We start from the raw sequence: 13,477 nt of genomic DNA, 5'->3' as shown, positions 1-13,477 counted from the left end.
TGTGTTTCATTTATGATAATCGAGTTACATCATTTCATTCGTTGGATGGAGTTTAAATTAAATTTGTGTGATATTTCTTTTTACAGTTTTTACTGTTCTAGCCATATACTCTCTCTATATATATGATGGATACATATGTCCATGGTTTCATGGATATAAATGGATATATATATATCCATAGTTCTAACACTAACATTAACTAATAAAGATTACTTATATTGTCGAAATCACAACTTTTGATATTATTATTTTTTACTTGTTTCATCACCTTACCAAATTATTTACCATCGTCGGTGTTTATAGAACAACAACAACAACAATACAAATAATAATGATGAGAAGACAATTTAAATGATAAAAATTACTGATATGAATGATTTCGCACGAGAAATTGAACACTAGCCAAAAGCGGTGGGACCTAGGAAGTGAACGAACCCCGTTGAAAAGCACATTAACAATACAGGGAAGGCCACCCACACCAAATACTGGGCCACCACGGATATCTTTTTTAGGTTCAATTTTTAAATAAGTTATAAAAAAAAGATTTTTCAATTCAGTTGATCTACGGTTAAGTATGAAAAATTTTAAAATTGTACGCGAAAAATTGTTAACATGGCGTTAATTTTATACAGAGTTAATTTTTACATGAAGCAAATATTTGTTTTCTACCAATCCTAATCTCATTCTACGTCAGATGAAGCCAATTTTGCAAAATCTATCACCGCGTTTGTTGTAAATATTTAGAGTTCATCTGTCCATAAATTATTAAAAATAAATTAATAATGAATGAGACTAGTCCCAATTAAAACCTCAGTGGCTCTGTACAACCAACGGTGTGCTGAAAATAATTATTAAGTTAAATTAATGAAAATATCAAATAATAATTATAATTATTAAAAATATTAATATAAATAATAAAAATTGCAAGAACCTAGAATGCAGGCATCGCAGAAGACATCAATGAGAAAGCTCAAGATGGCAACTGAAAGGCCCAGCAAAGTTAGGAAAATCAAATCTTGTGTGGTGTCGTTGAAGACCTTCGGTAGAATTTCTTTTGAAGGTTTGCATTTATTTATTTGTCTAAACATCGTCATTATTAGTTTTTTCTATGTTCTTTATCATGAACTCGAAATTGCTAACAACATGCACAGGACAGCAATATGGACAAAATATAACAACTCACCTCTCTATACATCGTCATTAATTCATCATTACATCACCATATCAATATCACTTACTTTTAATTTTTGATCTTGCGTTTTGATCCCCAACGCTACCACCAGCACCACCACCACAGCAAGCGTCATCAACTTGAACAGCATCAGTGGCGGCGACATCAGCTTCAGGTTTTTTGACGGCTTGCAAGTGCGCGACAAATTTTCTTAACTTGTTTGTCGTGTAATGTCCGTGCATCTTGGTGAAATTTAATTACTAAATATTTAAATGACATCATCGTTATTGTCGTCATCATCATTTTCATTATCGCTCATTTCATCATATTTCACGTCATTTCATCAGCGTTTTCATCGTCATCTTATTCATCATCATTATCAAAGTACTATATCAATGCTAATTATTCTGAAAACTTATTGTAAAAAATAATTTACTAAACAATGTAAACGTTTTACTAAACAGCATGAACCTTACATTATAAACCTTATAAACACCGTATTATTATTAAACATTGTAGATAAACGTTATATTATAGACTTAAACATTACAAATGAGTTAGTGCAAGTTGGTAAGTAATACAGTACAAGTAATATAAGTAATATAATATAATTATAATAAAAAGAAACAACCATCACCGTTGTGTTAAACAGCCTAAACATTGTATTAAACAGCCTAAACATTGTATCAAACAGCCTAAACATATCAAACAGCCTAAACAATAAGCAAACAAACTCACCAGTGTCTCGGTGTAATTCAATCTTGGTCTTCTCTCGGAGAGGTTGGATTCGACTTCAAGCTCGGACATTTTAGGAAATTTTTTTCAATTTTTCTGCTGCTACTGCTGCTGCTGCTACTACAACTACTACAATTACTACTAGCGCTACTACCCAATATTTATTTTTGTTATAATTTTTCAAATTATTTACAATTGTAAGAAGTTTTATTGGGAGTTTAATTTGAAGGTAGCTAATAAAACATTGAAATTATTAACGTTTCTCCTGCATTAATTTAAATTAAACTATAAAAATAAAATTATAATAAATAATAAACTTCATATATAAATATTGTTTATTCATCTATTCCATTATTTGTATATTAAGACCAAAACACCACACATTTAACTGTTTTATACACATACAAATATTTATATATAATGCTATAATAAACATAATAATAATAATAAAAATAACAATATACTGATACACGAATGTACTTAACTAACTGCTTTTCTCGTTACATCCAGTTTGATGCATTGTGTTTGTACGTATGTAAATTTGTTTGTTTGTATGTATGTGATTGTGTATGTAAATTTTATGTATATATATGATTGTGTATGTGTTTTTGTATGTATGTGTGTATGTTAAAACCAAATCATTGATGAGTGGCACTAAACAGTCAAACAAGACCATGATAGCCGAGTTCATCCGCCTCCACGCCGCACCTGCATGTGTATCGACTCTGAACGGCCAACCCCAGCCGGAAACCAATGGCCGTCATGACCGTTTCGTCATCCAATCTGGTACCCACCGACGTATTGGGCAAAGATCTCAGCCAGCCACAACTCGCCTCGCTGGATACTGCCAGCAAGCGAGCTGAGGTCGCCGAGTCAGGGCTTGAGAAAAGCAACTCTTTGAATGTGCGTTTATATGCTTCCTCCAATATGTTGCTCTGGGAAAGGTCTGTTGGTTGGAATGGAGTCGGTGGAGTACAGTGTATTGCCGAAGAAGGGCAGACTGTAGGTCAAGCGTGGCAGATGCAGAAGATTTATAAACAATTGGTGCAAGCTGAACCACGCTTAGTAACCCCAGTCCCCCAAATCGTACCGGCAGCTGAGCCTGAGACCAACCCTTGTCGGTAATATTGACGTTACAAATGGCTGAGAGGGCCACTCGCAGAGCACCCTCAAATTCGCCCAAAATGGCTGCATTAACACTAACAAAATACATCAATTTCGGCAAACTGAGGGCGCCGCGGATGATTGTCATCGCGTCGTGGACCGGGAGAAGAGAGACACGTTCGAGGGCAAACCTTAGCTCAAAAAGATTTTTTTAAAAAACCTGTCCTGATGATCGCCGGCCATCATTGGAGTGCCTAAAAAATTTAATGATGAATGGGGCACTGTGGGGACATTAGCCAGCACGTGTGGCATTTGAAACGTGTCATTTACGAGTAGTTCACACTTGTTTGTGTTACCCTCTGCGGCCAAGCTGACATCGTCCAGGTAGCCACAAACAAACGCCGAAGATGACTTCGTCAACAGTGGGTGAAGGGTTAGAGCAAAAAGCATCGGTCCCAAAAGGTCGCCTTGTTGTACGCCCTCGCACGATTCAACAACCCAGGCGTCGTAACCGAGAGAAGAGACTCGGCCATATGCGGAATGACAAAAATTATAAATTTGAGGACAGTGCTGCTTAACTGCCTCTAACATTGAGTCTCTTCTCAGGGTGTTGAAAGCGTTCTTGAAATCAATCTTCAAGAATCCCGACTGTTTTGGAAGTATTGAAATCAGTTCATGTACGGCGTGGACGGCCGCCTCAACACCACCTTTCACGCCGACGCCCAATTGGATAGGAAAGAGTTTGGCTTTGACCTGTTCCAACACTAGCGCCAACACTAACACAACTTACTGGCCAGCCTCCTCCAGAAATTCTCCACCGCGATGGGTCTGATCCCCAAAGCCACCAGACGGCCCCAAAAAAGAAACGGCTAACCGCGGGAGGGCAGACCGCAGATAACAACAAAATTACAAACCGGGTGAGGTTATTTAACAATTCATCGGTGGGCGTCGGACCGGAAAGTAAATCCTTTATGTGCTGAGGCCTCAAGCCATCAAGGCCTCCCGATGAACCATTATTAAACGACTTTAAAGCCGTCAACACCTGGGCTGGTGAAACGCGACCATTAGACGGCTCCTGCGCGTATGTTTGTATGTATGTATGTATGTATGTATGTATGTATGTATGTATGTATGTATGTATGTATGTATGTATGTATGTATGTATGTATGTATGTGTGTGTGTATATGTGTATGTGTGTATATGTGTATGAGTTTTTGAATGTATGTGAATGTGTATGTTTATGCGTATTTGCATGCAGTAGTTGTAGTTGTTGTATTTGATTTTTTAAATTTATAAAAATTTTAAAAATTTGTATCTAAAATAATATTATAATAATAATGAAACATAGAATACATTAATTATTATTCATTAATCATTCTTTCACAAAAGTAAAATTTCTAACGGTTTATATATTAATGAGCCGCCAGCTAAACCCACATAAATCTGCTTTTCTAGAGACTATAGTTCGTTAACTAGCAAAATGATATTAATGATGGCGTGAGCTAAAACTCTGTTAGAATATAAAATGTTGCGATGATGACAATGTGATAACATAACAATATAACGAAGATTTTTTATAGTAATCCAAGAAGACTAAGTCTGTGACGGGACCACCCAGAGAGTTTTTTTTAATATCCTTGCCAAGTTTTCTTTAGAGTTATATTAGTTGTTTCTGCGCATATTATTTCATCTCGCAGTTTGTTCCACTCGTTGACAACTCTGCAGCTGGAAAATATTTGCTTTAGGTCCAAAAGCAGGTCGATTTAAAACTTTTAACTTTTATTTTTTATCTTCCGAACCCTGCGGCTGCTTGTCCGAATGGATGAGTATCTGGAATGGATCTGGAAAGTATGAAAGGATATTGGGATGGAAGGAAGTCGCCTATATTAAATAGGATTAATTTTTCCGAACAAATAAACGAGTGGAGTTAGATATATATTTGTTTATTCAGTTGTTTGTTTATTCATTTGTTTGTTTCTTTATTTATTAGATACATTTTAAATTAAATGAAATAAATAAGTGAATAAAATAAATAGATTAAAATATTCATTGTGTTATTGACTGGATCAGATCATTAGATGAAATTATTAAAATTGTATTCATTCATTCATTCATTCATTCGTTCGTTCGTTCATTCGTTCGTTCATTCATTCATTCTATCATCTATTCATACCTTCAGCCCATCCATCCATTCACGATTGTGAATAGCGTAAAAATCAAAATAGAAATAAATTAGAATTATCATAGTTGAAATTTGTATGTAATATATGTGCCTAACTCTACATCATAAATAGGGCAAGTTGTGGTACAAACAATACCGAAGAATTGTTAACATTCATCTATCCACTAATTCATCTATCCATCCATTCATCATGCACTCATTGTTTCAACTTGATTTTGGATAGCACTTCGTACCTATTGAAAATGAAAAAATGTCGTAACTATTTTTATCATTATTATCGTTATTACTACTACTACTGCTTCTACAACAACAACTACTACTACTTTTACAACTACAACTTCTACAACAACTACTACTACCACTACTACTACTACTACTACCACTAATACTACTACTACTATCACTACTACTACTACTACCTACTACTACTACTACTCTATCTACAATTACTACTACTAATTTATTATTACTCATTATTATTATTAAGATCGTTATTATTGTTATAATTAATATAATAAGAATAATTATAATAATTATTATTGTTATTATTATTATTGATATTATTATTATTATTAAGCACCTCAGCCAGAGATACGACTCCAAGTATTTTTCCATCCTCCGTTACAAAGGCATGATGCAAACTTAGCAAGGAGAACAACCAGTGTATCTGTTGTTGATAGATGGACGGATGGATGGATAGATGGATGGATGGATAGACGAATAGATAGATGGATTATTAAATGGATGGATAGATAGATTGATAGGTGTTTGGATAGAAGGATGGATAGGTGGATAGGTGCATGAATAAATGGATGGATATATGAATGAATGAATGTATGTATAAATAATTCATAGTTTGATGTGCGGATTGATGAATGAATGAGTGGATGAATGGATAGATTACTAAGTAGATAAAGTAGTTAGTGTAAATATTAAAGCTATGTGCAGACAAGATTTTTTCAAGCCGCAAACGCTCACCTATGAATAGACACAGAAATGAATTATTTGTATTGTGAAAGCACTACAAAACAAGTAATCAAATTCTAGAATTTTGTGATTTTGGATTTGGTAGCTACTAACTCTATAAAGAGAGGTCTTGCTGGGTATCTGAAAAGGAGCAGGGTCGATAGGGCACGTCTGAAAATCCGCTCGCTCATTCAAGAGCTGGTCTTCCAGGGCCATCTTCTGTGTGTGGTTTTGCTACTTCATTATTATTATTATTAATATTATTATGATTTTTTTATTTTTCATTTTAACGAAATGTTGCGTGTTTGTTACAAAAGAATAAAATTATTATTTTGATCAATTAAAAATTATAAATGGGTATACGTAAAAAAACGAGTTGGACGAACGGGATTGAATTATTTTTAATATTTGGCTTGAAAATACAAATGTCAAATTTGACAATATTGTGGATGAAAAATCAAAAGAGTGACACCAACTCATCAAATAAATTAAATGAATTAGAATTATCTGTGCATGTAGGTACGCAATTAATTAACGAACAAATATAAAAGTTATAATGACAAAATAAAAAATAAAATGACAAATGAAGAATTTAAAAAAAAATGAAACGGATGTACAACATAGCACCTCATCGCTTCCCAGGTCGTGCTGCCCTAGCTTGGTCGGAGATTTCTCATCCATGGTTAGCTGAATTTGTCTGTGCTGTCGACTGGCAACGTTCGTGCGGCTGGCCACGTTCGTGTTGAAGTTGAAGGTCGTGTAGGCGAAATGTCGGAAGAGCATGTACTTCAAGTCAGACCTCAGAACGGAGCCGAGTAATTTATTGCCTGGTGTTGTTTTATTTCGTGTTTTTTGACGTTTCAGGTTTATTTCTTATCAATAGTTAAGTTCTTTAGTTAGTTATTAGATAACAGCCAATTTGTATTTATTCAAAATAAGATAAACATAGCAGCATCAATGATATCCTAGTTTTATTCTGTATTTTTAGGCTCCAGACGCTTGTTCATTCGGACAAGCGGCTGAACTTGAAAGAAGATACAAGAAATAAGAAATAAGTTTTCAAAATCCAAAAGATACAAAATAAAATCTGAAAACACAAGAGATACAAAACAAGATCTTAAAGTCTTGAGATCACCAGGCCATGATTTGAATGAGATAAAACAGATCCGACCTTTCCCACTGACGAACGGATAAGATCTGAATTTGAGCTCGCTAACAGCCTTCCAGATGTCTCCGTAGGTGCATTCATCTGATATGCATTGTATGTCACGTACCATTATGTCTTCTGCTGTCACATCGTGGGCGCTGGCCAGTTGAGTATATGTGGTGTCAAGGTCATTTGGTTTTTTATTAAATTAATATTCGTTACAAGTTTCAACTTTTTAATAATTTGTGATTTTTTTGATATATTAAAATTCAGGTAATTATGTTGATTGAATCAGAAACATATTGAGCCTGCGGTTTAGTACAGACTTGCAGGTCTCTGGATTGATTTTATGCGGAAGGTATGGAAGTTTCTTGATCTCAATCATGGCGTCGTACATGGAGGGCTGGATGAAGTTGGCTGTCGCCCCTGCCACCATCACCGCTATCTGCCGAGAGGTTTCAAGCAAAATACGGTTCTCTCGGTTGAACTAAAAATTTTTATTTAGTACCTAAACGAATTTAGTAAAAAAATTTTCCTAATTTATTTTAGATTTCAAAAGGTATTCAAAATTCTAAGTCATTAAATATTAACAGTCAACATTTCGATCAAATTCGCAGTTATTTATTGATTAAAATTTTTTAAAAAAGTACTATTTTTAAAAAGTATTCGAATGAATATATACATACACAAATACCAAAAAAGAAGAGAAAAAATTGACCAAAAACTCCTAACTGACCACGCATGGGAGAAGATGGCCCATATGTCCGGTTAACTCGAAGACGACAACAGCGGGTGAGACCGTATGGGACATGGCCCCTGAAAGTGTGGCAGCCCCTACGAGGGAGTACGCCCCGGGCAGGATCATCTTGCCCCGTATGCCCTCTGGACAGAAGTAGGCTATCACTTCTCCCACGAATCTGCCCGCTCCTGCCCCTGAATGGAAAGAAGGAAGAGGAGGATGTTTTGCATCATCATCATTGTTATTATTATTATTATGATTTTATTTTAATCATGACAATTTTTCTATTATTTAATTAATTATTGATTTTACGTATTTGATGAAAAATAAAAGATCTGTTACCATCATTATTATTATTATTATTATTATTATTATCATCATCATTATCATCATCATCATTATCATTATTATTTGTATATTATTATTATTATTATTATGATTATTAATGTTATTATTGCTGCTATTATTGAAATTTATTGCATATACTATTTTAAGGATATTTACAGTTTGAATGAAAAGAAATAGTTAACAAAAGTAGAACAGTAGATAAATAATTAAAAATTAACGGTAATAACAACAACAACAATAACAACAACAATAACAGCAACAACAACAACAACATAGGCATCATCGCAGTAACGATTAAACATTGAATACATCACAAATTCATAATAGCTCACAGGTTGACACGGTGAATAAACATAAAAACATAGCGATTGATCGTCATCACCATTAAATGAGTATTTATTTATTCATCTATATGACCAAAAAATAGGCCTAACAAAATGTAGAATTTAAATTCAGTGACGAATTTAAATAGAATGTTGGAGAATAAAATCTACTAACCAAGCGCAAAGGCAGGTATGAAGACACCGCAAGGGATGGGGAGGGTGGTGGCGATGGCACACATCCAAAACTTGAAAGAAATTGAAGACTAAATAATAATAATAATAAAAATAATAATAATAATAATAATAATGATGATGATGATGATAATAATAATAATAATAATAATAATAATTACAAGACGTTGAACAAGAGAGTTGTATTTTTATCACATATCATTTTTATAATAATAATAATAATAATAATAATAATAATAATAACAATAATAATAACAATGATAATGATAATAATAATGATGATGATGATGACGATGAAAACAACTAATCATAGCAATAATAATAAACAGTAAAATAATAATAATAATAATAATAATTGAATCAGTAATAATTACAATGATATAATAAAGAATTAGGATGGATATGATGCCGAGGTTATTTACAACAGACCTTCATAATAAGATAGAGGCCGAGAGTTAGGAGAACATTATCCCATGGACCTTGCCAGGTTTTCAAGTATCTTATAATTAATTTCAATTAAATTAATTATGCAAAATTACGAGACAGGATATCACGACGCTATTTAATTAATTATAATTATGATAAAATTATAATTAATAGATTTTATTTATTTGAATAACTATCGCCGAGGAAATGTATTAAATTTCATTTAACTGTTACAATGTATGTAGGAATTTTTCTAAATAAAAGTACCGCTGATGTGTACATATTTTGTTCAATTCTCCATTAATTCATCTATTAATTCATCTATCCATTAATTCACGCATCCATTAATTCATTCATCCTTTCTTTCATCCATTTAAAGATCCATCCATCCAAGGACCTCATCTCCATTTCATTTTGTGGCTCAGCAGTTATCCAAGTCATGTTGTCGAACATCTGGTTGATTGCCTCCTTCAAAGTCAGCTTTGTGTGTCGGAGATGGATGAGTGAATGAATGAATGAATTGCTGGATGCATGAATAGGTGATTGGATAGATGCAGGGACAGATAGATGCATGGATAGATGGATGGATAGATGAACAAACGGATGGATAAATACATCTATAGTTAAAAGGTAAATTAAAATGTAGAGCATACAAAACAATCAAGCGTTGCACTTTTAGCGGCGAAAATTTGTATTAGAAAACAACAAAGTGAATTGAAAAACCAGCAAATGGAACTTACCTGACCGGCCATGAACTTTCCCAAACCGGCGGGGTACGTGTTAAGGAAGATGATGAAGGTGATTAGGAAGGGGTAGAGAAAACGTCTGTCGGTCGTGATGATGATGATGATGATGAAGATGATGATTCTGATTTTGGTGATTATGATGATGGCGTGATGGTGGTGATGATAATGATGGTGATATGATGATGGTGATTGTTGATAAAAGGTATTTATTAGTCATCATAATGATAATAATTTGAAAAAACATATTCTTTCTCGTGCCATATCCTTTCAGGGCATTGGCAACTATCAACCTTCACAAAACCCGATCTTTAACACTTTGTAGTAGTTGAAACGTAGTGATACACAACAAGTGATACAAGGACTTCACAAACGTTCTTCGTTGTTGACCGCGATCTTTTTCCGCTGCAATCTTTCCAGTAGTTTTTAGATTTTCCATTCTTTCCTTCCGCATGGTGTGACCAAAAAACATAAACTGCCCCCGTCGGATTATCTGTAGTAATTTCCTCTTTCACAATCGGACTGTTTTAATACATCGTCATTCGAACTCAACTTTATAATTTTTCTCAAAAACCACATCTCAGAAGCGTTAATCTTTGTTCTAATTTCTTTAGAAATTGTCCAGGACTCAGAGCCGTAAGTTAGCACAGGAAAAATGAAACCCCTTAACAGTTTTAAATTTGTTGATATTCTGATTTTACTGTTGGTGAGGGTGTTTTTCATTTTAGAATATGCATTTTTTGCCATAGCTATTCTTCTTTTGATATCCATATCACATTTACAACCTGAGGTAATCAGACTTCCGAGATAATTGAAGCTGTTGACTTGTTTCACCTGTTTACCATTAACGATTATGGAGCAGATCGGGGCGGTTTTGCTTTTACTGATAACCATGCACTCTGTTTTGTTGATGTTAATTTGCAAGCCTTTCCTTTCAATTTCAAAAACCAGTTTGGAAACAATTGTTTGCAGTTTTTTCATTGAATCTGCTATAAGAGCTGTACCATCAGCATTGTTTATATCTACACCTCAAATGGATATTCCAACCGAACATAGTGAATTTTATTAAAGGGAAACGAACGTACATTTTTGAGCGAGGCGTTTTAATTTATTTTAATTTATATATTATTTTAAATCGTAAACATTAAATTTGAATAAAATACCTCAATTAACGTTAATATAATCAAAAGTTGAATCTGTAAAGAAATCGAGCATTATTGAATACTAAATATTAATCCATTTACACAGTAAAATGAACTTCCCAAGAAAAATAGGAATTTTCATTAGCAATCTTGAAAATTATTACAAAAAACTAATTTCACGAAAATATGCAAAAAGAAATGGCGTAAAGATGGTCAACATAACTTTTTTTTACAATTCCATCCGTAGTAAATCTCAAAGGCATGTCAGCAACAAAAACACAGTGCATGTAAATACGCGTGTGATTGGCGTGGACATTTTTTTTAATTGAAACCGGTCATTTCAAAAGCGATGCCAGGCGTTCCAACAATTGCACCACCGAAAACGTTTAAAAAATGAAAACAAACGATTTTTGAAGAAGATTGTTGAGTCTTTTGTGTTTCCTGATGAATATGACGGTTCCTTTGTGCAACCATACAAATCCAGCCCCCAGAATCCCACATATGCATCTGACGAGATGAAAAACATTTTTTTCTTTTTTCTAAATTTTATTTTTTGTTTAATTTTGAATTAAGTTTTGCAAAGGTATACACAATTGATTGAGTAATTTTAGGTTGATAAATTTTCATTTGTGAGATTATTTCAACTATATATAACTGAGAAAGTTTTAAATTAATTAAACTTGGAATGTTTAATTAATGAAGGTAGTAGACAGAATTGAATGAGTAGAAGAAGTTTCAAATCGATAGCTTGAAATAGTTAGATTGACTTGAAGATGTAATGGAAAATTATGTTTTTATAATCATATTTTTGGTTAGATTTTCAAAATATTTATTTTAGAAATAAAATATGACATATTATTTAACAAAATTAAAACTAGTAAATATAAAAAATTATATCTATTTTAAAAATTAAATCATCAAGAGACGAACCCGACGAAGACGAAGGCCACGAGTTCGAAAACATCGTAGGGCAGTGTTTGTCGCAAGTCTGTTTTGAACAGGTGAGTCAGGGTTTCTGAGTGTTTGTTTGTTTGTCTGTCTGTCTATATGTGTGTTTGTTTGGTTTGGTTTATTTGGATGTTTGTTTGTCTGTCTGTCTTTCTGTGTGTTTGTTTTGTTTGTTTGTTAGATGTTTTGATGATCAAAGAAATTATTCGGCGAATTTGTGTTTTTGTTAAAACATATTTAAATAACGAGATTTTTAAACAAATAAGTGAGGAATGAATGAATGAATAAATAAATAAATAAATATAACATCCCACCACCACCAACAACATCAAATGACCTTCAGATTTCGTCAAACCGGACAGTAGCCTGAATGTCAGCGCTCCACACATGGCAGAATAAAATCCCCGCCAATAATTCCGAACTGCGAAATATGTAGCTGTCGCCTCGACGCTAAACAAGACACCTGATTGGTTGATGGGTATCTCATTAATATGCAAATTAAAGATCCGATCGAAGACACCTGATTGGTTGATGTGTATCTCATTAATATGCAAATTAGGATCTGATCTTAACCTGATTGGTTGTTGGGTATTTCATTAATATGAACATCTGATTAAGTGGTTGACATTCCAATAAAATTATCTCTAGTATTTCTCGAAAGGGAGAACTTGTTTGAATTTCGAACCCAGACAATGCAAAAGCAGTGCAAGGCACCTTAACCATTACACCATCGGGCTAACCTCCAATTGGTGCTCCGAACGTGCATGACACACCGACGGCCGATGCCGCCGTCAAAATGTCGATTTGTAGAGATTCGTTCTAGAGTGTGTGTGTGTGGTGTGTTTCTGTAAAGTTGACGATGATTGTAATAATATTTTGAATGATAATTGATCAGTTTATCACAAAACTGTATGAACGATATGGAGATGATATTTTATCAAGTCATTTCATCTTTTAATCTTTTATTTTTTATTTAAATTGGCGTAATCTGATTTCTATCGTCATCATCATCTTCATCATCATCTTCATCATTATCATCATGTCATATCATCATCATCTTTATCATCATTATTATCATCACCTTTATCATTATCTTTATCATCATTTTTATCATCATCATCATTACCTCCTTGATATGTCTGAAGAGTGGGAATAACTTGGACAGAACAGCAGCTGAAACACTGGAAATGTGGACGAAGGGCCCCTGATGATGATGACGACGATGATGATGATGACGATGACGACGACGATGACGACGATGATGATGATGACGACGACGATGATGATGACGATTATGATTAAACCGTATG

The 13,477-nt window shown here is 33.7% G+C and overlaps 1 protein-coding gene across 1 annotated transcript in view; it reads right to left on the bottom strand.

Annotated features, from left to right (window-relative positions):
* Window positions 1-4,965: 4,965 nt before the first annotated feature.
* Window positions 4,966-13,477, bottom strand: part of HELRODRAFT_95841 (hypothetical protein) — an 11,324-nt gene continuing 2,812 nt past the window's right edge. The window contains exons 4-19 of the mRNA XM_009029483.1: window positions 13,294-13,371; window positions 12,908-12,986; window positions 12,523-12,630; window positions 12,150-12,258; window positions 11,625-11,726; window positions 10,075-10,159; window positions 9,732-9,814; window positions 9,338-9,407; window positions 8,892-8,961; window positions 8,043-8,239; window positions 7,633-7,751; window positions 7,331-7,464; window positions 6,787-6,986; window positions 6,274-6,378; window positions 5,774-5,860; window positions 4,966-5,426 (exon numbers count right to left, since the gene is read on the bottom strand). Coding sequence (XP_009027731.1) covers window positions 5,382-5,426; window positions 5,774-5,860; window positions 6,274-6,378; window positions 6,787-6,986; window positions 7,331-7,464; window positions 7,633-7,751; window positions 8,043-8,239; window positions 8,892-8,961; window positions 9,338-9,407; window positions 9,732-9,814; window positions 10,075-10,159; window positions 11,625-11,726; window positions 12,150-12,258; window positions 12,523-12,630; window positions 12,908-12,986; window positions 13,294-13,371 — 1,671 coding nt within the window. The 3' untranslated portion in view covers window positions 4,966-5,381. The remainder of the gene's footprint in view (window positions 5,427-5,773; window positions 5,861-6,273; window positions 6,379-6,786; window positions 6,987-7,330; window positions 7,465-7,632; window positions 7,752-8,042; window positions 8,240-8,891; window positions 8,962-9,337; window positions 9,408-9,731; window positions 9,815-10,074; window positions 10,160-11,624; window positions 11,727-12,149; window positions 12,259-12,522; window positions 12,631-12,907; window positions 12,987-13,293; window positions 13,372-13,477) is intronic.

Source organism: Helobdella robusta (genome assembly GCF_000326865.2).
Source record: "Helobdella robusta unplaced genomic scaffold HELROscaffold_6, whole genome shotgun sequence".
Classification (NCBI taxonomy): Eukaryota; Metazoa; Annelida; class Clitellata; order Rhynchobdellida; family Glossiphoniidae; genus Helobdella; species Helobdella robusta.
Note: the sequence above shows the minus strand (reverse complement) of the source record. Positions and strands in the feature narration are given on the sequence as shown.